At 56.2% G+C, this 22,776-nt stretch overlaps 10 protein-coding genes and 1 non-coding gene across 11 annotated transcripts; 6 read left to right on the forward strand and 5 right to left on the reverse strand.

Annotated features, from left to right (window-relative positions):
* Positions 1-308: 308 nt before the first annotated feature.
* B0H18DRAFT_876234 (DNA glycosylase) lies at positions 309-2,512 on the reverse strand (the record flags this gene model as incomplete). The annotated part of the gene is made up of 8 exons (XM_048040477.1): positions 309-372; positions 437-926; positions 1,018-1,240; positions 1,298-1,552; positions 1,639-1,854; positions 1,908-1,929; positions 1,987-2,063; positions 2,132-2,512. The coding sequence occupies 8 exons, from the start codon at positions 2,510-2,512 to the stop codon at positions 309-311; spliced, it is 1,728 nt and encodes a 575-aa protein (XP_047893825.1).
* Positions 2,513-2,904: 392 nt separating this feature from the next.
* Positions 2,905-4,438, forward strand: B0H18DRAFT_1005437 (SURF4-domain-containing protein). Its single transcript, XM_048028569.1, has 7 exons — positions 2,905-3,233; positions 3,295-3,349; positions 3,408-3,649; positions 3,702-3,944; positions 3,999-4,021; positions 4,084-4,125; positions 4,174-4,438. The coding sequence occupies exons 1-7, from the start codon at positions 2,938-2,940 to the stop codon at positions 4,209-4,211; spliced, it is 939 nt and encodes a 312-aa protein (XP_047893826.1). The 5' UTR covers positions 2,905-2,937; the 3' UTR covers positions 4,212-4,438.
* A 255-nt stretch (positions 4,439-4,693) lies between these two features.
* B0H18DRAFT_t102 lies at positions 4,694-4,765 on the reverse strand. The gene has a single exon. It is a non-coding gene; the product is annotated as a tRNA-Glu (tRNA).
* A 104-nt stretch (positions 4,766-4,869) lies between these two features.
* On the forward strand, positions 4,870-7,853 carry B0H18DRAFT_1005443 (WD40-repeat-containing domain protein). Its single transcript, XM_048028570.1, has 6 exons — positions 4,870-5,252; positions 5,321-5,998; positions 6,056-6,941; positions 6,992-7,565; positions 7,657-7,726; positions 7,782-7,853. The coding sequence occupies exons 1-4, from the start codon at positions 4,920-4,922 to the stop codon at positions 7,495-7,497; spliced, it is 2,403 nt and encodes an 800-aa protein (XP_047893827.1). The 5' UTR covers positions 4,870-4,919; the 3' UTR covers positions 7,498-7,565; positions 7,657-7,726; positions 7,782-7,853.
* Positions 7,854-9,631: 1,778 nt separating this feature from the next.
* On the forward strand, positions 9,632-11,453 carry B0H18DRAFT_332268 (uncharacterized protein). Its single transcript, XM_048037637.1, has 3 exons — positions 9,632-10,026; positions 10,087-10,441; positions 10,492-11,453. Exons 1-3 carry the CDS (start codon positions 9,943-9,945, stop codon positions 10,989-10,991), a joined length of 939 nt encoding a protein of 312 aa, XP_047893828.1. The 5' UTR covers positions 9,632-9,942; the 3' UTR covers positions 10,992-11,453.
* A 123-nt stretch (positions 11,454-11,576) lies between these two features.
* B0H18DRAFT_1005448 (uncharacterized protein) lies at positions 11,577-12,229 on the forward strand. Its single transcript, XM_048028571.1, has 3 exons — positions 11,577-11,677; positions 11,733-11,919; positions 11,975-12,229. The coding sequence occupies exons 1-2, from the start codon at positions 11,590-11,592 to the stop codon at positions 11,912-11,914; spliced, it is 270 nt and encodes an 89-aa protein (XP_047893829.1). The 5' UTR covers positions 11,577-11,589; the 3' UTR covers positions 11,915-11,919; positions 11,975-12,229.
* Positions 12,230-13,190: 961 nt separating this feature from the next.
* On the forward strand, positions 13,191-14,751 carry B0H18DRAFT_332313 (uncharacterized protein). Its single transcript, XM_048037638.1, has 5 exons — positions 13,191-13,230; positions 13,294-13,622; positions 13,682-14,030; positions 14,094-14,287; positions 14,340-14,751. Exons 2-5 carry the CDS (start codon positions 13,539-13,541, stop codon positions 14,460-14,462), a joined length of 750 nt encoding a protein of 249 aa, XP_047893830.1. The 5' UTR covers positions 13,191-13,230; positions 13,294-13,538; the 3' UTR covers positions 14,463-14,751.
* Positions 14,752-14,790: 39 nt separating this feature from the next.
* B0H18DRAFT_1005454 (chaperonin 10-like protein) lies at positions 14,791-17,075 on the forward strand. Its single transcript, XM_048028572.1, has 9 exons — positions 14,791-15,123; positions 15,203-15,290; positions 15,353-15,419; positions 15,557-15,612; positions 15,672-15,773; positions 15,828-15,937; positions 15,990-16,330; positions 16,383-16,609; positions 16,664-17,075. The coding sequence occupies exons 2-9, from the start codon at positions 15,255-15,257 to the stop codon at positions 16,730-16,732; spliced, it is 1,008 nt and encodes a 335-aa protein (XP_047893831.1). The 5' UTR covers positions 14,791-15,123; positions 15,203-15,254; the 3' UTR covers positions 16,733-17,075.
* Positions 17,076-17,119: 44 nt separating this feature from the next.
* Positions 17,120-18,802, reverse strand: B0H18DRAFT_332377 (uncharacterized protein). The gene is made up of 5 exons (XM_048037639.1): positions 18,751-18,802; positions 18,446-18,694; positions 18,165-18,393; positions 17,639-18,110; positions 17,120-17,588 (listed from the first exon to the last, which is right to left on the reverse strand). The coding sequence occupies exons 2-5, from the start codon at positions 18,468-18,470 to the stop codon at positions 17,271-17,273; spliced, it is 1,044 nt and encodes a 347-aa protein (XP_047893832.1). The 5' UTR covers positions 18,471-18,694; positions 18,751-18,802; the 3' UTR covers positions 17,120-17,270.
* Positions 18,803-19,424: 622 nt separating this feature from the next.
* Positions 19,425-21,130, reverse strand: B0H18DRAFT_1084973 (WD40 repeat-like protein; the record flags this gene model as incomplete). The annotated part of the gene is made up of 8 exons (XM_048031856.1): positions 19,425-19,578; positions 19,644-19,679; positions 19,744-20,066; positions 20,123-20,212; positions 20,262-20,531; positions 20,594-20,842; positions 20,904-20,964; positions 21,027-21,130. 8 exons carry the CDS (start codon positions 21,128-21,130, stop codon positions 19,425-19,427), a joined length of 1,287 nt encoding a protein of 428 aa, XP_047893833.1.
* Positions 21,131-22,044: 914 nt separating this feature from the next.
* On the reverse strand, positions 22,045-22,726 carry B0H18DRAFT_876248 (uncharacterized protein; the record flags this gene model as incomplete). The annotated part of the gene is made up of 2 exons (XM_048040479.1): positions 22,045-22,268; positions 22,330-22,726. 2 exons carry the CDS (start codon positions 22,724-22,726, stop codon positions 22,045-22,047), a joined length of 621 nt encoding a protein of 206 aa, XP_047893834.1.
* Positions 22,727-22,776: the final 50 nt, after the last annotated feature.

Genomic DNA, 22,776 nt, shown 5'->3' on the forward strand with positions numbered 1-22,776 from the left:
TGGCAAACTCATCGTTTCACCACAAGACCCACGTCCCCCATCTCCGGATACATGAGCTGAGATTCCGAGTTGTTGGCTCCCAAGCTAGGGTCGATGCATGCGGGGAGCCCCAGATCGCAGGCAATTCGTACTGCCGCCAATACCGGATCTTGATGGTCAACGATGTCTAGCACTTGCGTGGATTCTCCCCGATCCATATATTGCGCGAACCACTCACGAAAGGGTCATCAATACACGCTGTTCGCTGTTTGGGCAAAACACGTCGCTTCCTGGATTGTCCGTGCAGTGCCCGTTAACACAACCATGGATCAAATGACATCTCCCCACAGCTTCCGGGTCTGGTTCCAGACCTTGAGGACACCAGTGCCAATGCTATGCAAAGAGAGAAAGGAAAGGTCAACCCGACGATCCACGCTAGACTGTTCAGGACACTCACTTAGCATCGATGACGTCGTCCATGGGCATCCACATCGCCCGTAGGGACGTTTCGGACTGACGAGGCTCTGGCTGGCTGAGTTTGGACGGGGCGTTCCGTGCGTTAGTCGTCTTCTTGCCGCCCGCATTGACCGTGCGCTTAGCTGGACCGCCGACCGGTGAAGGCAGGCTTAGCGATGCTAGGCACGGAGGCCCAGCGCCGCCACCTTCCAAAACGACCCACTGTATCCGATACGTCTTCTTGATGTGGGAGAAAATGTGGATGACATCGCCGGCAGGTTCAATCTTCACGATCCGCAGTGCGCTCGAGTCTTCTGAGTTGGAAGATGCCTTATACGTCTGATCTCCCGAGGTTCTTGCGGCGTATTGCGGGAGTGAGACGGCGAGGATGCCAGACAAAAGCGTGTGTGGTATCTCGATCTGTTCTGCGGACGTCGTAGTCACAGGGACATTGGGTGCGGTGGGAAAGTCGTGCAGGCCGGCCAGGAGTCCTACGCATAGGAGGCCGGTGGACATCAGCGTGGGCCACGCAGCAGATAGTCGTTCGAGATGAAGACACCAGAAGAGATGCGGCTGACTCACCGCCTTCTGGACGCCGAACTAGCAAGAACCACCGCTCGCCATCGGCGTGGTGACGCCACTCGATAACGTTCACGATGTCCAGTTCTTCCCGGACTTTCTTCTTGACCACTTTCATAGGGAAACTCGTCACCGGGCTGCGAGCCGGTAGGGATTCGCAGAGCGCACATAACTCCTCGATATCCCCCACCTGGCCTGTACCGTTCGACGCTTCACTGGCCAGCGCCTGAACACAGGTTAGCAGTCCATAACTCGTGCGCGTCATGCATGCTGTCTGTCTTACCTTCGTGTCTGAAGCGCTCTGCAGTTTGTATGCATGGCACCACGGCTTGACGGGACAAGAACCGCACTGTGGATCGCGAACCTTACACACAGTGGCTCCCAATTCAATCAGGGCCTGGTTGAGGTCTCCCGGATGTGTGCAGCCGTTCACTAAGTCTGTCGCTCCACCCCATAGGAGATCAAGGGTCTCTTTTCCCTTCGGCGGTGCATGGATTGCTAGTAGACGACTGAGAAGCCTGTGCACGTTCCCGTCTAACTAGAAGCAGTGAAGCAAGCCGTTCGGACGCGCCCAGCGGAGTTGTCATCTGAATAGGCATCGAGCTTGAAACGAGATTAACTCACGACAGGGACGCATTGATTGTAAGCAATTGAACATATGGCTCCAGCACTATACCTGCCGATCCCGGGTATGTGTGCCTCCATGTCTTTCGCGTTATCGGGTAGGCGGCCGCTGAACTGCTCTACGGCCTTCTGAGCGCCACTCAGTAGACGGGCGGCGCGCGAGTAGTAGCCTAAGCCTTTCCAGAGGCTATTCACAGTCTCGATGTCGGATGCCGCCTGACAGTAAACAATGAAAAGGTTGGTCATCGCTTTCTGCTCCCGGGACGTACCAAGTCTCTGATTGTCGGAAATCTATTCATTGACAGTTTGCGTCAGACCACAATGATCCTAGAAAGGCGGTCAACGTACTTTGCCATCCACTTGTTGTAGTACGGTATCACGGTACTGACTTGCGTCTGCTGAAGCATGATTTCCGAGATCCACACCTGGGAAAACATAATGTAACGCTGGTGAGCCTCAACATAATATGATGTCGCAGAGGGACTAGTCCAACCTCGTATGCCCTCTGAGCGCGTTCTCCTGCATCCAGTTTTGTGTCATAGGGTTTCCGCCACGGCATGCCCCGAGACTCATGAACTCCTTCATACCAATTGAGCAATGCTTCCCGGATGGCTTTAGGTTCGGCCACGACGTGTATAGCAGCTGTGTGTGACGGCCCTGGTGCTGTTGTAGTTGGGCTGACATCTTCCACATCTTCGTCCGGCTCTCCGACGTCAAGTTTTCTGCGTTTCGTCTTTCTCTTCTTGATGTTCTGGACACGTTTTGTTGTAAAACTTGCCCGCGTCGCAGATGTCTTGGAAGACTCTGGCTCATATCCATCGCTGTTGTCCTCGCTGTACTCGCTGTCAGACACCACCACGCGTTTTCTGCCCATCTTTGTTGTAGAGACACGGGTTCAAGGTATCGTTGTCCGAGTCGCGTTCGCGGTGGTGGCTGATGTTCAGAAGTTCAGGCGCTCAACGCGTCTACGTACAACGCGTATCGCGCCACTTGCGCGCGCCCGATCAAACTGCAAGTCGAACACTGGTGCAAGTTACTGTTCTGCAGGCTCGGAGTTACGGGGCGATGTTGGAAGGCAAAGCCGGTCAATCCATGATGCTGTGCGCAAGTCAATAAATCAATTTATTTTGTACTTGCGACATACCGTGCTGCTCAGGCTGTAACAGCTCGTCGACATCAAAGCCATCAAGCCGGAGGCGGTGCACCAGGAAAGGCATGTTAGTTCTCACGGGCCTGACACGTCGCCCCGCGTCTTGCTCGCCCGCTAGCTCGCCTTCTCCAACTTGCACCCATCACGCCATGTCTGCTCGCATTTCTCTCGCCCGCCCGGCGCAGGCCACCGCTAGCTACACCCCCGACCCCCACGGCTTTGGCAACTCACGATCTTCTAATGGCTACAGAGCCGCGAATCCTGACGACCCGATCGAGAAGCTACGCGCGTTCGCCCAGACGGTAGAGGAGAACATCGACATCTATGCGCAGCCTTTGAGGCCCCATCTGCCAGCAATAGGCCGATTTCTGATTGTCATTACTTTCCTGGAGGATTCCCTGCGAATCATAACACAATGGAGCGACCAGCTGTGGTACTTGCAGAAGTTCGTGTGCAGGCGCGGTATATGCTTAGATTGTGGAGGCTAATCCTTCTATGTCACACAGGCATCGCCATTTCATCTGGGGCTTCTCACATATCTTCCTGTTGATTAATGTGCTCGTAAGTGGACGTGACAGCTCTGTTTTGATATAATGCAGACTCGCCGGAACCTTGTCAGACCATGCTTATCGGGTCTGGTGCTGTCATCGTCAAGAAGCACTCAGAGTATGCCGTCGGTGGTCTCCTTGGGGTCGTGGTTATGCAAGCGTTCGGATACGGGCTCATCTTCGACCTCAACTTCTTCCTCCGCAACCTGAGCGTGATCGGTGGTCTGCTCATGGTGTTTACGGACTCCATGTACACGCGCAAGAAGATATTCGCTGGTCTTCCTTCTATGAGCGAGACCGACCGCAAGAAATAGTGCGTTTTTCTGCGTCATGCATTGCCAAGCTGAGGACTGACGCCGGAACAGCTTCCTGCTCGCCGCCCGTGTACTACTGATCTTCCTGTTCCTTGGATTTATCATCCGGGGACAGTGGAGCTTCGGTCGCGCTATCGTATCGGTCGTTGGACTGGGAGCGTGCGGCATGGTCGCAGTTGGCTTCAAGGCCAAGTGGTCGGCTGCTTTCCTCGTGATTATCCTGTCCGTCTTCAATGTGTTCATCAACTCCTGGTGGAGCGTCCACTCCGCTCATCCCCAGAGGGACTTCCTGAAGTAAGTTTGGCTCGCATTTGCTACGCGTACCTCTTGCTGACAGACATTTTCCAGGTACGACTTCTTCCAAACACTATGTGCGTACTAGACATAAGTGCCCCTGTATGAGTCGTGGGCTAATCAAACGCTCTCACTATAGCGATCGTCGGTGGTTTGATCCTTCTAGTCAACATGGGTCCTGGTACGTTATCCACTATGTGCACGCAAGCCTTTACTTATTCTTACCTAGGCGGCTTGTCCGTCGACGAGAAGAAAAAGACGTACTAAGTCAGGCGTGTGCGATACGCCAGAGTACGGACAAAGCACTGTTAGGAAGGAGCGTCCTTTCGCTGGGCGTAGGTCGAGGCCAGCGGGCGGGTGGTAATACTGGATTGGAGGGGTCTCACTGTACATGCAACGTCCCGAAAACTTCATTTGACAGCCCTTTACTTTTTACTATTAACTTATGCGATGACGACATGGCAGCCCTCTGATTCAGAGGGACAATGGCTGTATATGGCCTCTGGTGTGATTGTGAGTTCGCGGTAAGTCTATATAGACTTAGTCTGAGTAACTTTGGCGGCGAACACATCAGATGATGCTGGTCACTGTCTCTTTCAGTTCGCGCATGGCTCTACAACGAGTATGTAGGTGTGCTGAGTCGGTGTGCTCACCTATCAAAAACAGTACTTATACCTATTTTGTGCTCCTCGTGAGTCAGTTAGCATGCAGCCTGGCATACAGTGTCCGAGGGTTTCTCCAAAAGAATATTCCGACACGGGGAATCGAACCCCGGGCTATCGCGTGAGAGGCGATAATGTTAGCCACTACACCATATCGGACTTCCTCTTGACAATGACATGTGCTTATCCACTCAAACTCCGGCTGTCTGCGTCGGTGCCATGAAACTTTTGACGACTTTCATTTGCTCTTGATTTCTTCAGCCACAGTCTGTGTGCATGCACGACAATAATCTGTTCCTGTCGGGAAGAAGACATGGTTGCGCTCGCAGATCCTACGGCAGTCAAGGTCTACACCGTCAATGGCGCAGCTTCGGGATCCTCTTCTTCACTACCAGACTGGCTCACTCGAAAACGCGCCGTGCAAGGGAAGGGAAAGCGTAGCGCCATTCGAGAGCAGGTCGAGTCGACGATCGAACTCATTCAGCACTTCGAGTTCCCCGAGGCGAGCAACCGAGTAAAGACGACCAGGGACGGACACCATGTTATTGCGACTGGGACATACAAGCCTCAGATACGAGTGTGGGACCTTGACCAGCTATCGCTCAAGTTCGAGCGGCATACTGACGCGGAGAATGTTGACTTCGTTGTGAGTCAGTTTGCCTTGCTGCGAGTGTTGATATTGCTAGTGCTAATGTCCGCATTTATGCGGGGTAGATGCTGTCGGATGACTGGACCAAGAGTATACACCTTCAAAACGATCGCTCTGTAGAGCTGCACACACAAGGCGGTTTCCACTACCGCACACGGATACCTCGCTTTGGGCGGGCACTCGCGTACCACCTCCCCTCGTGTGACGCTCTGTTTGCAGCCTCTGGTCCAGAGATCTTCCGTCTAAATCTAGACCAGGGCCGGTTCATGAACCCTCTGCTGCTGCAAGGCGAAGGTGGCGAGACGATCGCAGGTGTGAATGTCATCGACATCAACCCAGCACACCAGCTATTCGGCTTCGGTGTGGAGGGGAACGGCACCGTAGAATTCTGGGACCCCCGCTCGAGGGCACGAGTGGGTATCCTCAGACTACCAAAGGACAGGCTGCTGCCAGTAGGCGCGGCAATGCCTGCGCTACCGGGCGTAGACGATGGCGGAGCTCAGTCACTCTCAGTAACTGCCATCTCGTCACGGCAAGATGGACTGTCCTACGCGATTGGTACGTCATCCGGACACACTATGCTCTACGACATACGTTCCGCTCGGCCGTTGGCCATCAAAGACCAAGGTTATGGTCTCCCGGTCAAGAACGTGGCATGGATAGAGGGTGGCAGCCGTATGGCAGGTGACGGACTGGTGTTGAGTGCGGACAAGAAGGTCATCAAGATCTGGGACAGGAATTCGGTGTGTATACGGTTTTTATTCTCAGAACCAGTTTGCCCATATATATTCCTCGATTAGCCGGAGACCAACTTCACCTCGATAACACCCGCTGCGGACATCAACGACGTCCATCACATACCCAACAGCGGTCTGCTGCTCCTCGCCAACGAAGGCATCCAAATGACGACGTACTTCATCCCTCAACTCGGACCCGCCCCGCGCTGGGCGAGCTTCCTCGAGAACCTCACCGAAGAAATGGAAGACCAGACGATGCGCACCGCCTACAAGGACTACAAGTTCATCACGCGGGACGAGCTTACGAGCCTCGGACTCGACCACCTTGCCGGTACGCCCGCGCTGAAGCCGTACATGCACGGCTACTTCGTCTCGCTCGCGCTCTATGACACCGCGCGCGTCATCGCGAACCCGTACGTGTACGCGGAGCACCGCGAACGCGCTGTCCGTGAGAAGATGGAGAAGCTCGCGGAGAGCAGGATCCGCGCGCCGAAGAACGCGCTGGCGGGCGTGAAGGTGAACAAGGCTCTCGCGGAGAAAATTAGGAAGGAGGAGGAGCGGGCGAGGAAGAGGGAGGAGAGGAAGCAGGCGAAGAAGGCGTCGCAGGCAGAGGGGGTGGCAGATGTGATGGACGTGGATGAGGAAGGCAGTGAGGTGGAGGACAAAGGTGCCAAGGAGAAGCCGAGTCTTCTCAACGATCCGCGTTTCGCAGCCCTCTTCAAGAATCCTGAGTTCGAGGTGGACGAGAACACCCGAGAATACGCACTACTCAACCCCTCAGCGGCTGCACAACGGCAGGGTCGTGGGGTTGCAGGGAAGAGCGGAAGGACGAAGACAGCAGTTGAGCAGGAAGAAGAGGAGAGCGACAAAGGTTCGTCAGACGGGCTCAGTGAGAGCGAGGAAAGTCAGAGTGGGAGCGAGGAGAGTCAGGACAGTGACGTCGCTGGAGGTACGTTGCTTTGGCCGGGTCAAACACATGCGCTCATTCATCTTCCATAGAGCTCTGGACAGACGACATCCGCGCCCGCTTGGCCGCCCGCAACTCGGCACGTTCGCAGTACCGCTCACGAGCACAGCCGCGCCAACCAAAAGTCAACCTTGTCCCCTTACATGCACAAGCATCGGGAGCAAGTCGTTCCGCGGACAGAAATGCCACCTTCGGTCAGCGCCGTTCCGGCCCTTCTGTCGCTGGAAAGGGCAAGACGCGGGTGGACACCGCAGATGTACATCAAACAGGTGACGGTGGCATGGAAACGTCATTTGTGCCGCGGTCATCTGGTGCGTACGACTCTGACGAAGACATGGATGGTTCGAGCCGCGCAACTGCGAAGGGTGCCAAAGGGGGGAAGGATGCGAAGAGGAAGGGGGTGGAGTCTTTCGGCGCTGGCATGGAACGAGGCGGCGAAGACCCGGATCGCGAGCTGAGTGAGAGCGAACGGCGGGGAAGGACTCAACGGCGGAAGGGCATGCGGAGTGGGAGCAAGAACACGTTCAGAAGGCAATGATTGAGTACCCCCTTATCATGTACATTGCCGTGGCAGTATCCCACAGGTCCTCTGGACTCGCGCAGGTGGTGAGACGCGGAGGTCTTGGCAACATTCACACTTATTTGCTCACTTATCTACCCGCGGGCTACTCAATCATCTCGTCGCCGTCGATATTAGGCGATAATTCTCGGATCCAGGGTTGTCAGACAGAATAACTGCTTTTGCATGATCGCTACCAGCCATCAGAGTGAGTGAAGATGCAACATCCCCTCGAGCTGTTGACTGAATGTCTCAATGTGTAGGGTATCCTGATGGCGTGACTCAATTTGATGCTAGAGCACTTGAATTAGATGTTGCTAGGCATCGCTGCCAACCGCTCGACAAGTAGAGTGCATTTCAATGACCTTCGAAGATGGTGGAATGTGTCCGGCGTAGAAGCCAATGCACATTAGATCCCCGGAGCGCTGTACAACATTCTAAACGAATGGTGGGTTCTTGTTCGTTTCCGCGAGCTTTCTAGTAGTAGTTGTCTCGGTGGGCTGCATTTATCTGTGTTCACGCTTCAAGCTGACGATGATTTCCTGGCCCAGAGTTACATGCAGGGAGACAGACCGCTGCAAATCTTGTTTGCCAGAAGCTCACTTAAGCTTCAATTCGCTCGTATGAACTGCCCGTGTGGTGTGACATCACGGTCGGTCGCATATATTGTGTGCCCGTATGGGTAAGTCTTCCGCATGTTGAAAACAGTGCCTGTCATGCAATAGACGTGTCGGTTCAATGAATCATACGAATATCATCACTCCAGGACCAGTGCATTGGACTTCTCATTTTTGACAGCGCTCACCGGCATTGTGTCATGTCCCAGAGCATGATTCATGTCCGGTCCTCTGTTAGACTGCTACTATTCAGATTGAAGCCGCAGCCTTTGATACAAGGCAGGTTCACTTCCTCGCGACTCAAATGCATGGTTGTTCATGCTGCGAAGCTTGAAGGGCAACAGCACTCGTTCGATGTGTATCGCTTCAAATATGAGTGATACCCGGTACGCGATGCAGCCTCTCGTCATCGGCCACAAGGACCTGGAAATTAGACACGAGCCTCAATGAAGGTGTGCAGGCCTGCAGGACGATCAGGTCTTTTTGTCCTATTGACTTCCAGGCAGATTGGGACCGCCCGGGAATTCCTAGGTTCTGCAATTAATCGGGAATAGGCACTAGCGTAGAGAAACAGACGCCAAGAGTGAACATACAGTAATGTACCGGTCCTTGAAACACTACGGGTCCTTGAAACAAATCGACTTCACTCATTTTCACTGAACCTCTGAGGCCCCAAAAAATCATGATAAATAAAATGACACTTTATTACATCTCCTAGATATTCAGTTCAATGGTACGAGCACAGAAGCCCATACAGTGTGTCGAGAAACCCGAAACTCGTGTTTCACGACATTCTGTTGCCCGATATGGTAAGCAGCGCTTATATCAACCAGATGTTGTACGAAATCCCTTGCACTGGCGATTGTGAGCTATCACCAGGAAGTTCAGAGCAATCACTATACATTCCTTCGTCTTCACTGGCCCGACTGAGCAGTATTATTTGCGATGAATATGACTGCATAGCTGCCGAAGCATTGACATGCACTCACAAAAGTTGCCATTTTAGGCAGGTGTTTCAAGGACTGGTCCCGCCACCGATAAGAGAATTTTGAACTGATCTCCGTGCTGTCACAGAGCCTCTGCATGGATAAGAATCATCGGAGGAGGAGGAGGAGGAGGAGGAGGAGGGTGGGTCCATTTAGTCATCGGCCGGGAGCGCGGTAGCGCCCAGCAGCGTCTTGACGATGACAGCGCTCACTAAGTTACAACACCATAAGAATGTAGAATAATTTATATACTCATACAGAGTGATACAAAACGTATATGTGGTCCGATCTTGGGTACGACACGTTCAACGGATGTGGTGGGCCGAGAAAGATTTGAGTGTTTCAAGGACCGGTACATTACTGTAAGAGAAGCGTGTCTTCGGTGTAGATGGTTTATAGTGGGCGACAAGGTAAGGCTTGTATCTGTCGTTCACGCCCCCAGTGGCAGACGGACGCGCACATATATCGGTGTAACTGAAGGTGCGGAGCGGAGGCTCGGAGGCGCATTCAATAGCCAAGTTGGGGCGCCGAACCTGGCGCGTCCCTTCGGCTCGAGCCTTGACCTTTGCGGAAACAGCGTTAACGGTCTTGGGTAGCGAGGTTGTGTAATGAAGGGTAATAAGAAGCTGGAGGCGGCGGGCTGGCAACTTCAGCCTGTTCGATCGCGCCGAGGATGGCGTGTCCCTACGGCTCGATCCTATGTAGAGCCTTACACGGCGTCCATAGTTGGAGTCTATCATGCGTACGCTCGCCTCGCTCCCTCTCCACTGTATAAGTATACGGCTGCCTCAGGCTCGGCAGTCCCCTAGGACCAGCCAACGATGACCAGCGAACACAGCGAACATCCACTCGGGCGATCTGAGCCGACCGGCTCCAGAACCTCAGGCTTAGCACATCGGTATCTGGTACGTCGCCTAAAATATGCACGAAACATTCGGAGCTCACTACGGCTCTGCACGGCGTAGCGCGACGACAACAAGCATATCTGGCTGTCGTGCTGCGTGGCAGCCTCGATATCCATCTTTCCGCTCAGCACCCTGATCGCACGCCGCATCCCGCGGCTTGCCACCTCTGCATGGGCGCGAGAGACGTGGGCCGACAAACACAGCATCGGCACACTTCTGCAAGCATCTACTGCGTTGGGAGCTATAACCTACTCGTTCACGCGTCAGAGGCAATATAAGAAGACGGCCGAGACAGACGAAGACGTCCGGACCATCGCACTCGCCACTGATGCAGTTGGACACGGCTTCCAGCGGCAATCGCCCGAGCTCCTACAACTCTTGTTGCTGCAACGAAATGGGACCTTGGGCCCAGCAGGTACGCTACACCGACATGTCTCTGTTCCGAATGCTTATCAGACAGCGCAGAACCCGAGAAACCGACCAATAATATCATGGAATCGGAGGGGCCGAGCAACATCATAGAAAGGAGTGTAATGGCCGCAGCCAAGCTTTGGACTTCCTCGACGCCCTTGTGGATCGTGCGCAAGGGCTTGGAGGACGACCTACGAGATCACGGCGTGCCGCAGCGTGACATCGAGAGAGTGGTAGTCCTTCTAGGAGGAGCACCGGACTTCGAGAAGCACTTGGTAGGCATTGTCCCGCCATTCAGCAGTCTGCATACTATGCTAAGCCTCCGGCAGGGTCTATATGTATTGACAGTACTTGCGTTGACACTGGGGTATACCTGGCCTATGCTCACAAAGAGGCCACGGCCGAGGTGGCTGGGCTTCGGAGCGATCCCTTGGGTGGGTGCGTGGGGTATGTATGGCATCACTTACTTTCAGCATGAATGGTTAGCTTTGCACATCGAAGATAGGTCTGCTGTTGCTACTGTTTTGCGAAAGAGACGCCTCACGCAGACATAGCGTCGGAGGTGTTCAATAGCTACTGGCCTGGACTCGCTATGTCTACTGTCTCCGTTTCTACTCCCCACCCTACTCCTTGAATCGAGGTTCTGCCAGGCCGCTGATGGCATCTTGCCTCTCTTTGTATGTTGAGCGTGTGGCCCCCAAGAATTGCTAGCTTAGGTGCGCGCGAGTCTGACGCAGACGTCGGGCACTTAACGAACCACAGAACCGCTGATCATGGAATGTATCTAGCCTGCGTCAACTTCCTCAGGCTCCTCGTACCACCGTCATGCAGTTCCGCGATTCTGTGAAGTCGACGTTGCAATAGTGCGTCTCGAGCGCAAGCTCAAAATAGTTAGGGAACTACTTATCTGCCTTATACATACGACAGTCCTCACGTCAACTTGAGTCGTGTTTGTGGCCTGCCTACGGAAGACTAGCTGATCTGTGTAAGACTGTATTAGACTTCCTTACTTACACCTAGTCTGCTTCAAAATGACGGCCCTACACTGGGACAGCCCGTTAGCGGAGTTACATAAGCCACTTCATCTCCGAAACGCGTGCGCAAATCTCGACGCGCTCGACGCGTCGCCTTTGCTCGAACCCCAGCCTGACGATGGTAAGGCTCTTGTCGATGTTCATCACGGTCACGAACGTTATCGTGGCGCTGTTCGTGGGCCGGGTGCTGCTCGTGGTCCTCGTCAGTGAGTATTCGTCGTCGACGGATCTTGAGCGTGTGCTGATCAGTGCGCTGTGCAGCGATGGGTATGGCCCTGACAGGCGGCGTGGCGAACCTGTTGTTTGCGCTGATCAACCCCGTGGCGACGTACTGGGCGTTCGGCGCGGACTTTGTGTTTGCAGCGGGCACGCTCTTCGTTGCGAAAGTGTGTCTTCCGTACGACCAGAGCGTCGGCGGCCCGGTGTGCTCTTCCAGAGCATGACTCAGGTGTGTGTGATGTCTCCGTATTGTGTGCGTATGGCTAATATAATGGGTCCTGCAGCTCGGTGTGTCGTTCGGTTTGGCGATTACAAGGATCGTGTACGACTCGGAGCTCAAGAAGATGTCTGCGAAGGACGGCTTCGACGTCGACGGGACTGCCCACTCTCACCTGCTCGCCCGTTTCTACCTGCCAGGCAGCCCTCGCCCTCATGATTGCTCTCGTCGCCCGTCTCACACGCTTGCCCACCCACTCCCCACCCGCTTGCCCGCTCTCGTCCGCCCGCCTCCGTCTTCTTGATGACTCGCTCGCCTACCTGCTCTTGTCTATCCGCCCATCATGCCAGCACGCCTGCCTGCAAACTCACCCTCCTGCTCGCTCGCCAGCGCTCACTATCAGCTTGCTCCTTACCTCGCTCGCCCGCTATTTCGCTGTACCCCTCGCCCGCCTCACACTTGTCTGTGTACTGCTCACCTGTTCCGCTTGCTGACTGTCTCGCCTGCCCACCACCTGTCATCCCTCTATCCCCTCTCGCTCACTGTCTCGCTCGCTCGCTATCTCGTGCGCCTGCTCTCTGCCGACTGTCTCGCTCACCGACTGTCTTGCTCGCCGACTGTCTCACTCGCCCGCTGACTTGCTGTCTCGCAATCTCGCTGTCTCACGCAATGTCCCGGAGTAAGAACCACAACTTCAAAAGCATACATGTGACTGTTATACCCACACCTGCACAGCCTCTCATCCACGGTTCTTCTTGCACGCGCCCTCTCGCCTGCGCTCTCATCTACTCGGCCAGCCGGCCACCCACTCACCTGCACGATCGCCCATGCGATTGTCCACACGTTCACACACCCACTGCCCTGTGGACCCGCCTACTTGCACGTAGACCCAAAAGCGTGTATGAGCGAACGAAAATACGGGCTACGAGAGTGATGATCTCGAAGCAGGTGTACGCCGGACGAGTACAAATCATTAGTTTAGGTATTAGATTATATCGTGAAAGATCTCAGTTCTGCCACCTGCCGATCTGCCGCTGCCACCCGCCGAGTCGCCGTGGCCACGGCATTGCTCGGCCATCACAGAATGGGTAGCAAAGGGGCTCTCCCGGTGTTGGGGGCGCGTTTTGAAGCAGACCCTTAGAAGACCGTCCTCTCCCTCACTCAAAGAGGTCTTCTTTAGGGTCTGCCTAGGGGAGACTAACTTACACCTATATGAACGAGAATTCCCACGCTCAGTGGATACCCAAGTACAACCGTGACGCCGCGCAACTTGAAGCAACCCATCACATTGCCACGATAGCATGGTCTCTACGCAATCTCTATGTCTGTACTGGTCGTCTCCCACCTCAGCTGACAGCTGGAGATGCTTACATGTCGGAACAACAGTCTCCGAATCGGGGAATTATGTAAAGGTACGGATACTCGGACGCGGACTGAGCTCGCTCGTGCCGGACCTGGCGTGTCCCTTCGGCTCGCGCCTCGAGAAGTCATGGTCTCAGCGGAAGCAGCATTGTTGAGTCCTCAGTTCGACACACGAATGCACGCCTCGCACCCTCTCTGCTCCAGTATAAGTACAGTCACATACATGGCTGTGTGGACCCGACGCACTCCATGACCCATTGGCAGCGATCATGCCTGAACACACCGAACATTCACCGCGTGGACAATCCTCAACCGCTACGACCGCCTATAACCGGCTCGTCCATCGCTATCTGGTATGTCTTGAAAATACGCGTGAGACGTCCAAAGCCCATCATAACTTTGCACCGCATAGCGCGAGGATAACAGGCACATCTGGCTGTCGTGCTGCGTAGCAGTATCGTCGTGTGCGTTCTTCCCACTCAGCTTGCTGGTCGCGCGCCGTATTCCGCGGCTTGCTACCACTGCATGGGCGCGAGAGGCCTGGGGCGACAAAGACGGTGTCATCATGCTTCTTCAAACATCTGCATTCTCGGGATGGGTGGCCTACTACCACGCGCGCTGGAGACAATATGAAAGGATGGAAGAGAAGGACGTGGACTTCCGGACCATTAGCCGAGCCAATTTCTTGAGCATGGATCGCTTCAAGCTTCAATCTCCTGGGAGTTCTTGGAGTGTGGTGAAGGCAGTTTCGTTACCAGCAGGTGCGCCACATTTATATATCCTTGCTACGATTATTCACTGGTCTCGACTCCAACTGTCTGCAGACAACTTGGACAGTCCGATTGACATCATCGAGAGGATTGGCATGAACTCTGCTAAGCTGTGGACATCCCCAACACGCCTATGGGTGATGCGCAAGACCTTGGAGGACGACCTACGGAAACATGGTGTGTCGCAGAGTGACATCGAAAGGATAGTAATCCTTCTCGGAGGGGCGCCAGATTGTGAAAAGCATGTAGTGAGCACCTTACTTGACGCCATGTCTATATCTTGCATTAAAGCTGCGGTAGTTCGTTGGAAGATTACTATCACTGGCCTGCGTGGCGGGTGGTGCTTGGCCTTTCTTCATAATGCGGCCACGGCCAAGGTGGCTGCGCCCAGGTATCGCACTGGCTATGACACTATGTGTCTAGCCTTGGTTATTTCCAGCATCTCTGGATAGCTCTGCACATTCAGAACAGGTTTGCTGTTGCTACTGTCTTGAGAGAGAGGGGCTTAGCATATTAGCGTCGGAGGACTGGACGTACTCTACTGAACCAGTCTATTGTTGAGTATGCTACTGTTCAGTTACTGTGTGTTGTCTACTACGTCTCTGCTCCCAACCCCACTGACACATAAACTTTTCTTGGTTCAGTACCTTGCTAATCAATATTCAAAATTCTAACGTACAGTGCGAAGAGTTCACTTAGTACTATGTGACGGATGCAGTCTCAAGTGCAACTTCCTCATCTTTCTACCATCACGACATCGTACAAATGGGCGACTCGGTGCATTTCATGTTTGACATGGCGATCGTGCGTCTCTCAAGCTCAAGACCGAAGGGCCTGCCAAGTTGCTGGCACTTGTCTTGAACGCCGACGACCAGCCGATGACTCGGACATTGACAATCGTCGATAAGTAAGGCCCCGGGCACCGACGCTGATAAATACCGCGATCAGCGACTCCGGCCGCCTTGAGATCTTGAGACCTCGAGCTGAGAGCCTTTCCAGCATCCCGTGGTACTTTCGCCGAACCGGCGTCGCGAGAACGACGGTGTGCGGCCCGACGAAGCGGAAGTATGCCCGTAGTACATATGTGAGTTACTGCCCGCAAAGCACTCATCTTACCCTCATCTTCACGCCGACGTGTGGAAGTTATACTGATAGACTACCAGCAGCGACACCCGGGACACTACAGCAGCGAGCAGTGACGACGATTGAAGCGCAATGTCCACGATCATGAAGGCAGTCCAATACGAGTCGGTATGTGTCTCCGGGTTCAGTGTATAACGGATCACTGTGACATTGGCCGTGGTACGCACTAGCCACGCAATTTTGCGCTCACGGAGGTGCCCATACCAGAGCCCGGAGACGACGAGGTGTTATTGAAAGGTATGTGCACACTCGTGGGCGCATTCCCCCCGTTTCCTTATGCTGATCTGAGACGCATCGGCGAACAGTGACATGCTGCGGTAAAGGGGCATGATAATGCGCTCGAATAGCCTGCGCCTGACGTGCGACACTACTAGGTGTGTGCGGAACGGACGGCCACGTACACGAAGGAGAGTTCATCGCGTCCTTCCCGGTAACTCCTTGTCCACTTCTCCGGCTGTGTGCCATCCTGAACGGTGCGTTCGCATGCAGTTGATCCCGGGACATGAAGTCGTTGGTGTCATAGCGGACATGGGCAAGAACGTGCAGGGCTTCGCGAAGGGCGATCGGTGTGTTGCGGACCCTGGCGTGACTGTAAGTCCTACTGATACGGCTCGCTCGAACCCACATTGCTGAACCTTGCACCAGTGCGGCGCCTGCTTCTACTGTCGGCGCGGAGAGACATTGCTCTGCGAGAACTTCCAAGGCAAGGGTGTCAGCGCGACCCAGCCAGGGGGCTTCAGCGAGTACATCACGTTGTACGTATAGCATGTGCGCCCCGTTCGGCGGCGTCCTCACAGCGTCCCACAGCTCTGCATACAAGGTATACAAGATTCACAACCTCACTGACGAAGAGGCTACCCTGATAGAGCCTGCGGCGTGCGCTGTGCATGGCATGGACAAGCTCGGGACGGCGGTCGGCGTCGACGCTCTGGTCATCGGCGCTGGCCCGACCGGTCTCGTTCTCGCACAACTCCTCAAACTTAACGGCGCGATGAGAGTCGTGATTGCGGCGAACAAGGGTATCAAGACCGAGATCGCGAAGCAGCTCGACGCAGGGGACGAATACATCGAGCTCGACCGGGCTGACCCCGCGCAGCAATGGGCCCAGCTAAAGAAGGACAACCCGTACGGCTTCGACGTCGTCGTAAGTCCCTTCCCAATCAGCGGAGACGGCTCCACCCCGCTCACTCGGGTGCACAGGTCGAGGCGACGGGTCGGAGCAGGTCGCGAACGACGCGATCAACTACGTGCGCCGCGGCGGGAAGCTGATGATCTACGGCGTGTACGACAACGCCGCGCGCGTGCACTGGCCGCCGTCCAAGATCTTTGGCGACGAGATCCAGATCATCGGCTCCTTCGCCCAGACGTACTGCTTCCCCCGCGCGGTGCAGTACCTCGACAGCGGCAAGGTCCGCGTCAAGGGCATGGTGCGTCTCCGCTGGTGCGTCTTCGTGCGCCGAGTTAACTTCGACGGGGCGTAGGTCACGGACGTGTTCACCATCGCGGAGTATGAGAAGGCACTGGCGAAGATGAACAGCCGCGGGCGCTGAAGATCGCCGTCAAGCCTAGCTGAATGTGCGGGCTAGTGGTCCGCTCGGGTCGGAGCGTCGCGGGGTCTGCGAAATGTGGCGTTGGCAGGCAGCGGAGGTAAAGGTTGGAGTAAGTAGCACGAGCAGCGGATGCAATCGACTGACGTTCGCGCGGTGCGCCTAGTGTCCGTCGCCGTCGCATGTCTACTTACCGCCCGACCTATCCGCGCCGATTCATTCCTCACTATACACAGCATCTGCCATTGCAAATCGACTGCGTCAGAAGAGGCTGCTACATTGAAATTTGTCTCCGCCACGATGTGCAGTACATTGACGTAACACAATATTATGAGTCTATTCAAAATACGCCAGCGTGTGACATACTATGGTCACAACAATATACAGCAGTTACAGACCTAAAGCTAAAGGCCCAATCGTTACAAACAGCAGCATGCTATCGGGTGGCCAGGGTGCTTCGAAGGACGACGAACGCAGCTAACGCGTTTCGCTGGACCGCCGCTCGTCGTCCCGCATTTTCGCGTCGGGCGCGAAGACCACTCTAGAGACCTCCGGCCCGCCTGGGACACGGCAGGGAGGCCGTCCGAGGTGCGCTTGTGCTTGACAGGCGACGACAGCTCCTCGCCGCTCGTAGCATCATCGTCCGCCTCATCGCCGCCGCCCTGACTGCCCAGCGCGCTGGCGGTGAGCATGATCGTGGGGTCCCCGAAGCGGAGCGAGGTCCCCTGCGAGGGGTGGCGCGGCGTCCCCGTCGACGAGTCGGACCACCCGCCCGATCAAGGTCCTCGCCGTACCGGAGCAGGCGGACGAGCCAGGTGACGAGCACGGCGAGGTTGCAGATGATCAGCGACACCGTGGCCTGTGGTGATTCAGTTGGAACGGCGCAAAGGGGCAGTGTAGGGTACACACCTCGACGTGGGCAGCGATCGCCTCGGCGTTGCGGTTCGGCCCAAGCTCAAACGCCGTGTGGACGATGCTGACGACGGTCGTGACCATGCTTGCGGAGAAGATCGCCATAAGAAGCTTCCGTGTGGACGACGAAATGCCGATGTCCCACAACAGTCGGATGGGCAGCGCAACCAGTATCGTATCCGCGATGATGTCCGCTATGGTAGTAGAATGTGAGCACATTCCACGGCCAATTGAGCGATGGATTGGCTCACTGGCGAGCTCGACACCGCCGACGGACTCGCCGAGGATGCACTGCGCGTTCGGCTTGTGCTGCCATTCGTCGTTGTGCACACAGATGTACAGCTTCTGCGTCAGCACGACGATCCACATAATCAGGAATAGCGCCGCGCAGAAGTACGTGTGTCGCCGCATGTGCATCAACCGGGGGATAATCCGCATGATGGAGAATAGGATGCTCATGCGCGCAGACCTGCAACCGTGTTATTCGCGCGATCGGAATAAGACGGCCGAATGGGGAGCGTACCAGAGCACGCAGGTAAAGCAGGAGTTGAGCATGAAGTAGCCTAGGACACGCCTGTGCAGCGGCAGGCTCGCGTCGGATCGAATCCATGCTCCCGCGAGCAGGAAGATGACGGCGATGAGCGAGAACGCTGCCCACGCGTCGTCGAGGCCGATGTGTCTTCTGGATGCGCGGTAGTACAGTCGTAGCGTGGTCGTCACTATCGCCGTGCACTCGCAGACCGTAGCCACGACTGCCCACACCGTCAGAAATGCCCGCGCAAGTGGACGACCTTCCGTGCTCACTCCGAATGGTTGTAACGAATGTCATGCCGGCTGATAGGCCGCCGAGGTACGGGGAGAGCCTCCCTGAGGAGGGGATGACGCGAGCTACGGACCAGCTGAGACTCCTGAAGGGGGGAAAAGATGCCGGACGCAGTGCGTCGCATCATATGTAGTGGTAGACAGTCAAGGGAGTTCCGTGCACTCAATCGCCAAATTCTTATTGCAGGGCTCCTGGCGGGATCTCAGATGAGGCTCGCAAGGAGGCTCAGCCTAATCGGGATTAGTCTCCTTTGATCGTACGACATCATTGAACCGAACGAGCTCACCGCAAGGTGTCATCTTGCCATCACTGCGCATTCTGTAGACTGTCAAGGCGTCGGAACAGTCGACATCTGCGAGCAACCGGGAAACAGGCCCAGCCACATCACTTTAAACGGGCCAAGGTGGCGGACGCGGCTGGGCAACATTGCTCTTTCACACGGGGTCGGAATACTTACGATACGGTCCGTCGACGGAGAGCCAACGGAGAGCAGAGAACGATAGGGGTTAGTCACGGAGGTACATACAAACGAAGACGCATTCGGGCTGCATAGTGCGGGCTTGGCTCCTGGAGGCCAGCTAGAACGACTCGGTCCGGAAGGTCTACGAAACCACATGTGTCGAACCCAGGTCGAATCTTCCGGTCAGCCTCTCGGAATCTCAGTCGCCGAGCCTCTTGCTGGCCACCTGACGGACGAGAACGTAGGGTGCACCTTGCACCCCGTCGTACAAATCTGGAGCCCTCCGCTAATCTCCGAGAGTAGTAAGTATATTGAACTGATAAGTCGGCGATCGTTTGGTTGCTATCGCAAGCATGACGCAGGGAAGCAGCCCGGTACCGGCGGCACGGAACAATCTCTTCTCGAAGCCCCCCGCAGTCCCGCACTAAACGCACGCTTCCTCGCTTCGAAACGGAACGGCGCGGGTCCTAAGAGCACATTTTCGACGGCGCGTGTGCAGCTCAGTCCTGCACGGGAGCCTCGTCCATGTCGACGTCCGCTGCCTGCTCCTCCGCCTGTTCGACACTGATGTGCCCAGCGGGTCTCCACACGTTGCCCGCTGTCATCTTCCATAGGCGCACGCGCCCGTCGTTTCCAGAGGACGAGAGGACGGTGCTGCACGACCAGGATCGGTCAGTGCATGCCGTGCATGAGGTCAAGCCCTAGTAGATCATACGCACCCTGTGACGTTCCACTCCACTCGCCCTACGCTCGACCTGAAGTGGAGAGTGTACAAAGTATCAGTAATAGCCCCAGGCAGTGTTCGAGACCATCACGCACTTGTGGTCGTCAAAGTCGGCCACCACAGCAGCAGACCACCGCGCGTCCGACCCCTCAGTCCCATCCGTGTCCCCGCCGTCCTCCAGCGCGGGCGGCTTCACGCGCCATATCCGTACATGGCCGTCGCGGCCGCCGGTGGCGACCAGGTGGTACGAGCGGCCGCAAGACGGGGCCCAGGAGATGGTCGTGATCGCGTACGGCTGGGGCGCGTCGCCGTCAGCCGGCGAGGCTGTCCCTCGCGCGGCGCCATCGCCTAGTGGGCGCGGAGCGGGCGTCGGGTCGAGTGTGAGGATCGTTGATGGTCTCGCGGAGAGTTGGATGATCTGCGGGTAGTGGTGGTCAGTTTGTTGAGGGGAGGTGCTAGGGAATGGATACGTACTTTGACGAGGCCGTTGATCCCGCTGGAGGCTGCTATGATCTCGCCCCAATATCGGTCTTTGCACCACGATATGCACCATCCTCCGTCCGCCTCGCAAGGCGGTCAGCGACAGATCTGAGTGACGGGTCAATGCGCTCACTTCTCTGTAGCCAAGTCCTGGCCTGCTGGGCAGTTGGCTTTGCTGCTGCTGCTGTTGTACGGCGTGCGCTGCGAGCGAGACAGAGGCCGCATCGAGCGTTGCGGACGGCTGCGTCGGCGTGGTGAGAGTGACAGTCGGCGCTATCGAGCGCGGCGCGGACGCCGAGGGCAGAGCCGTCACGTCCACCTCGTCCGACAGCTGCCACGTCGCGAGCGACGGCTGCTCCAAGCATTCATACACGCGCAGGAAGTTGTCAGACGATATCGTCGCCTAGCATCAGACCTAGCACCATCAGCGACACGGGCGAAACACCGCCGACCTCCGACACGCACCAGCTTCAATCCAAAGTGATGTGGGGCGAACTCAACGGAGCGCACGGTGCCCTTCGCGTCGACGAGCATCGCGCGCTCTACCCAGCGCGACGCGCTCGAGGGCCCGGCGCCGTTCAGCTGTGGCGCGTCGCCGTCGCCGGGGTTGGCTTGCTCCCATACTTTGACGGTGCGGTCGAACGACCCGGACGCGAGGACGGTGCCAAATTCGGGGTGCGCCCAGCTGACTTTGGAGATGGACGCGTCGTGGGCCTGCCAAAGCGGTGTGTACGATGATGAGAGACGCGTTTTAGTTGAGGGACAGGCCGCGCACCTTCCAGTCGTCCTCTACGTTCCAAGCCCCGCTAGTCTCGTCAAGTCTCCAAATCTTGATCCTAGCGGTCATAATGCACGTCAGTACTGCAAGTACAACCCGAGAGCGCAGCGGAGATGCCACCTTTGGTCGAGACTGCAAGTGGCGAGGCGCAGACCGTAGAAGTCATAGGACGCGTCCGTAATGAGGTCGCTGTGAGCATTCGGGATAAGGCCCGTCTGTATCATCTTTTGGCCGCGTTCAGATTGTCTGCTCGATACCCGTGGTACAAGAAGGCGTCACTGAAAAGGCGTTGCAGAGAGGACTCGAAGTTGTTCCAGTGCAAGCTGTGGCTGAGACCAGGTCGAGGCAGGCGCGCTCTGGAGGCGCCGGCCTTGTTGAACCCCACCGTCATCTCTGTTGCCTTTGTCCTTCTTCAGCATCCGTCACTACTGTACTGCCATGGAAATCTTCATATGATACTCTCCGATCTATCCTAACTCTGTAACGTTTTAAACCATATCTCCGGTCTCTCAGTACTTGACTCATCCGACGAACACAACATCCCGGCCAAACGCAAGGATGTCTGGACGACGCTCGCCGCATCACTTTGGACAACATGACTTCCTTCGTGGTCCTGCTTGCCAAACCAACGATGCCAGATCCAACATAGGAGTCATCTGCATCGACATCCAGGTGTGCTCCTTATTGCCCGGATTCCTGACATCGCTTCCTTTCATCACACAATGCACGATACGAGAAGAACCAATTCCGTTTGTATTGATACAAATATCTGACTGCGAGGTTATCGATACAGAGCTGTACATCATAATGGAGGGAAATAACGATTAATCAATGAGAGTGCGGTAGTGTGGGAGCAAGAAGGTGTGTATATCACCAACGAATGTGAGGCTTCGGGGCTGCAGGAGCGTGTCGATGTGGGCCTCCTGGGCGTGGACTGCGGGAACTTGGCGCGTCGAAGGAGCGGGGTGGTCGGATTGTCGGCGGTGCGCCAGTGTCGAACTGACGGGCGATGGTGTGCGAGTGAGCGAGCGAGCGGTGCGTTTGGCGATGGCGACGCGAAGGCGATGGGATGGACGAATGTGTGTCGTGCCACCAGCGTGGGGCAGGGAGGTTGTGAAAGTCGATGTATTGGTGGTCTTCACGACTTCATGACGAGGACCGCGATCACGACGATAGCGGTGACGATGAGGGCGAGGACGGAGAAGGCAATGAGGCAACGCTTGGCCCACTTCATCTCTGTGCGTCGCATGGATTGGATGAGCTCCTCCCGCTCCCCCTCGGTCTTGGTGAGCTCCCAATCCTCCGGTGCGCGCAAAGGCGAGATGAGAATGAAGGCACCGGCAATCCAGAAGAGCGGGAACACTGAAGAGACGCAACACAGTCAGCAACGCGCTCAGTCACACATGCCGAGAGAACTACTCACAGAAACCAAACTTGAACAGGTACATCGCGAGAGTCGGGTGCTCCGCGTACCGCATGTACGCAGGCGGCTCGGACGAATACGAGTATGGCGGCGGCGCGTCGTCGACGTGGGCAGGCAGAGACACCGCGTCGTGACGGCTGTCCAGCGTGCCGCGTGGGATGTAGGACGGCGAGGCGACGCCGAAGAAGTCGTCGATGGGGTTCGTGCCGTCCTCAAGGGAGGAGCGAGCCCGAGTGGTGTGTGTGAGGGCAGCAGGAGGAGTGGGCAGCCCGACGTGGACGTGGTCGAAGCTGCGAAGACTTTGGGCCTCGAGGTCGCGCTCCTGGGCTGCGCTCCAGGTGCTGAAGACAGCGGGGATGAGGAAGGTGGTGGAGGAGGTCGAGCTGCGGGCAGACATTGTAGGCTGGGGGGTGAGAAGGGCTGAGGCTCTGAGGCTTTGAAGACTGG

Source organism: Fomitopsis serialis (assembly GCF_022376445.1).
Source record: "Fomitopsis serialis strain Sig1Antser10 chromosome Unknown B0H18scaffold_30, whole genome shotgun sequence".
Classification (NCBI taxonomy): Eukaryota; Fungi; Basidiomycota; class Agaricomycetes; order Polyporales; family Fomitopsidaceae; genus Fomitopsis; species Fomitopsis serialis.

Bases quoted from the DNA above. Each gene is read 5' to 3' on its own strand.
- B0H18DRAFT_1005437 (XM_048028569.1), top strand. From the start codon at position 2,938: ATGTCTGCTCGCATTTCTCTCGCCCGCCCGGCGCAGGCCACCGCTAGC. The intron at 3,945-3,998 runs GTAAGTTTGGCT...GACATTTTCCAG, and splicing joins CCCCAGAGGGACTTCCTGAA to GTACGACTTCTTCCAAACAC. The intron at 4,022-4,083 runs GTGCGTACTAGA...CTCTCACTATAG, and splicing joins CGACTTCTTCCAAACACTAT to CGATCGTCGGTGGTTTGATC.
- B0H18DRAFT_1005443 (XM_048028570.1), top strand. From the start codon at position 4,920: ATGGTTGCGCTCGCAGATCCTACGGCAGTCAAGGTCTACACCGTCAAT. The intron at 5,253-5,320 runs GTGAGTCAGTTT...TATGCGGGGTAG, and splicing joins CGGAGAATGTTGACTTCGTT to ATGCTGTCGGATGACTGGAC. The intron at 6,942-6,991 runs GTACGTTGCTTT...CATCTTCCATAG, and splicing joins GGACAGTGACGTCGCTGGAG to AGCTCTGGACAGACGACATC.
- B0H18DRAFT_332313 (XM_048037638.1), top strand. From the start codon at position 13,539: ATGCCTGAACACACCGAACATTCACCGCGTGGACAATCCTCAACCGCT. The intron at 13,623-13,681 runs GTATGTCTTGAA...TGCACCGCATAG, and splicing joins GGCTCGTCCATCGCTATCTG to CGCGAGGATAACAGGCACAT. The intron at 14,031-14,093 runs GTGCGCCACATT...AACTGTCTGCAG, and splicing joins GGCAGTTTCGTTACCAGCAG to ACAACTTGGACAGTCCGATT.
- B0H18DRAFT_1005454 (XM_048028572.1), top strand. From the start codon at position 15,255: ATGTCCACGATCATGAAGGCAGTCCAATACGAGTCG. The intron at 15,420-15,556 runs GTATGTGCACAC...CGACACTACTAG, and splicing joins CGACGAGGTGTTATTGAAAG to GTGTGTGCGGAACGGACGGC. The intron at 15,938-15,989 runs GTACGTATAGCA...AGCGTCCCACAG, and splicing joins TTCAGCGAGTACATCACGTT to CTCTGCATACAAGGTATACA.
- B0H18DRAFT_332268 (XM_048037637.1), top strand. From the start codon at position 9,943: ATGACCAGCGAACACAGCGAACATCCACTCGGGCGATCTGAGCCGACC. The intron at 10,027-10,086 runs GTACGTCGCCTA...TGCACGGCGTAG, and splicing joins GCTTAGCACATCGGTATCTG to CGCGACGACAACAAGCATAT. The intron at 10,442-10,491 runs GTACGCTACACC...CAGACAGCGCAG, and splicing joins TGGGACCTTGGGCCCAGCAG to AACCCGAGAAACCGACCAAT.
- B0H18DRAFT_332377 (XM_048037639.1), bottom strand. From the start codon at position 18,470: ATGACATTCGTTACAACCATTCGGA. The intron at 18,394-18,445 runs GTGAGCACGGAA...CGGTGTGGGCAG, and splicing joins ATTCGTTACAACCATTCGGA to TCGTGGCTACGGTCTGCGAG. The intron at 18,111-18,164 runs GTACGCTCCCCA...ACACGGTTGCAG, and splicing joins TGCTTTACCTGCGTGCTCTG to GTCTGCGCGCATGAGCATCC.
- B0H18DRAFT_1005448 (XM_048028571.1), top strand. From the start codon at position 11,590: ATGGTAAGGCTCTTGTCGATGTTCATCACGGTCACGAACGTTATCGTG. The intron at 11,678-11,732 runs GTGAGTATTCGT...TGCGCTGTGCAG, and splicing joins GCTGCTCGTGGTCCTCGTCA to CGATGGGTATGGCCCTGACA.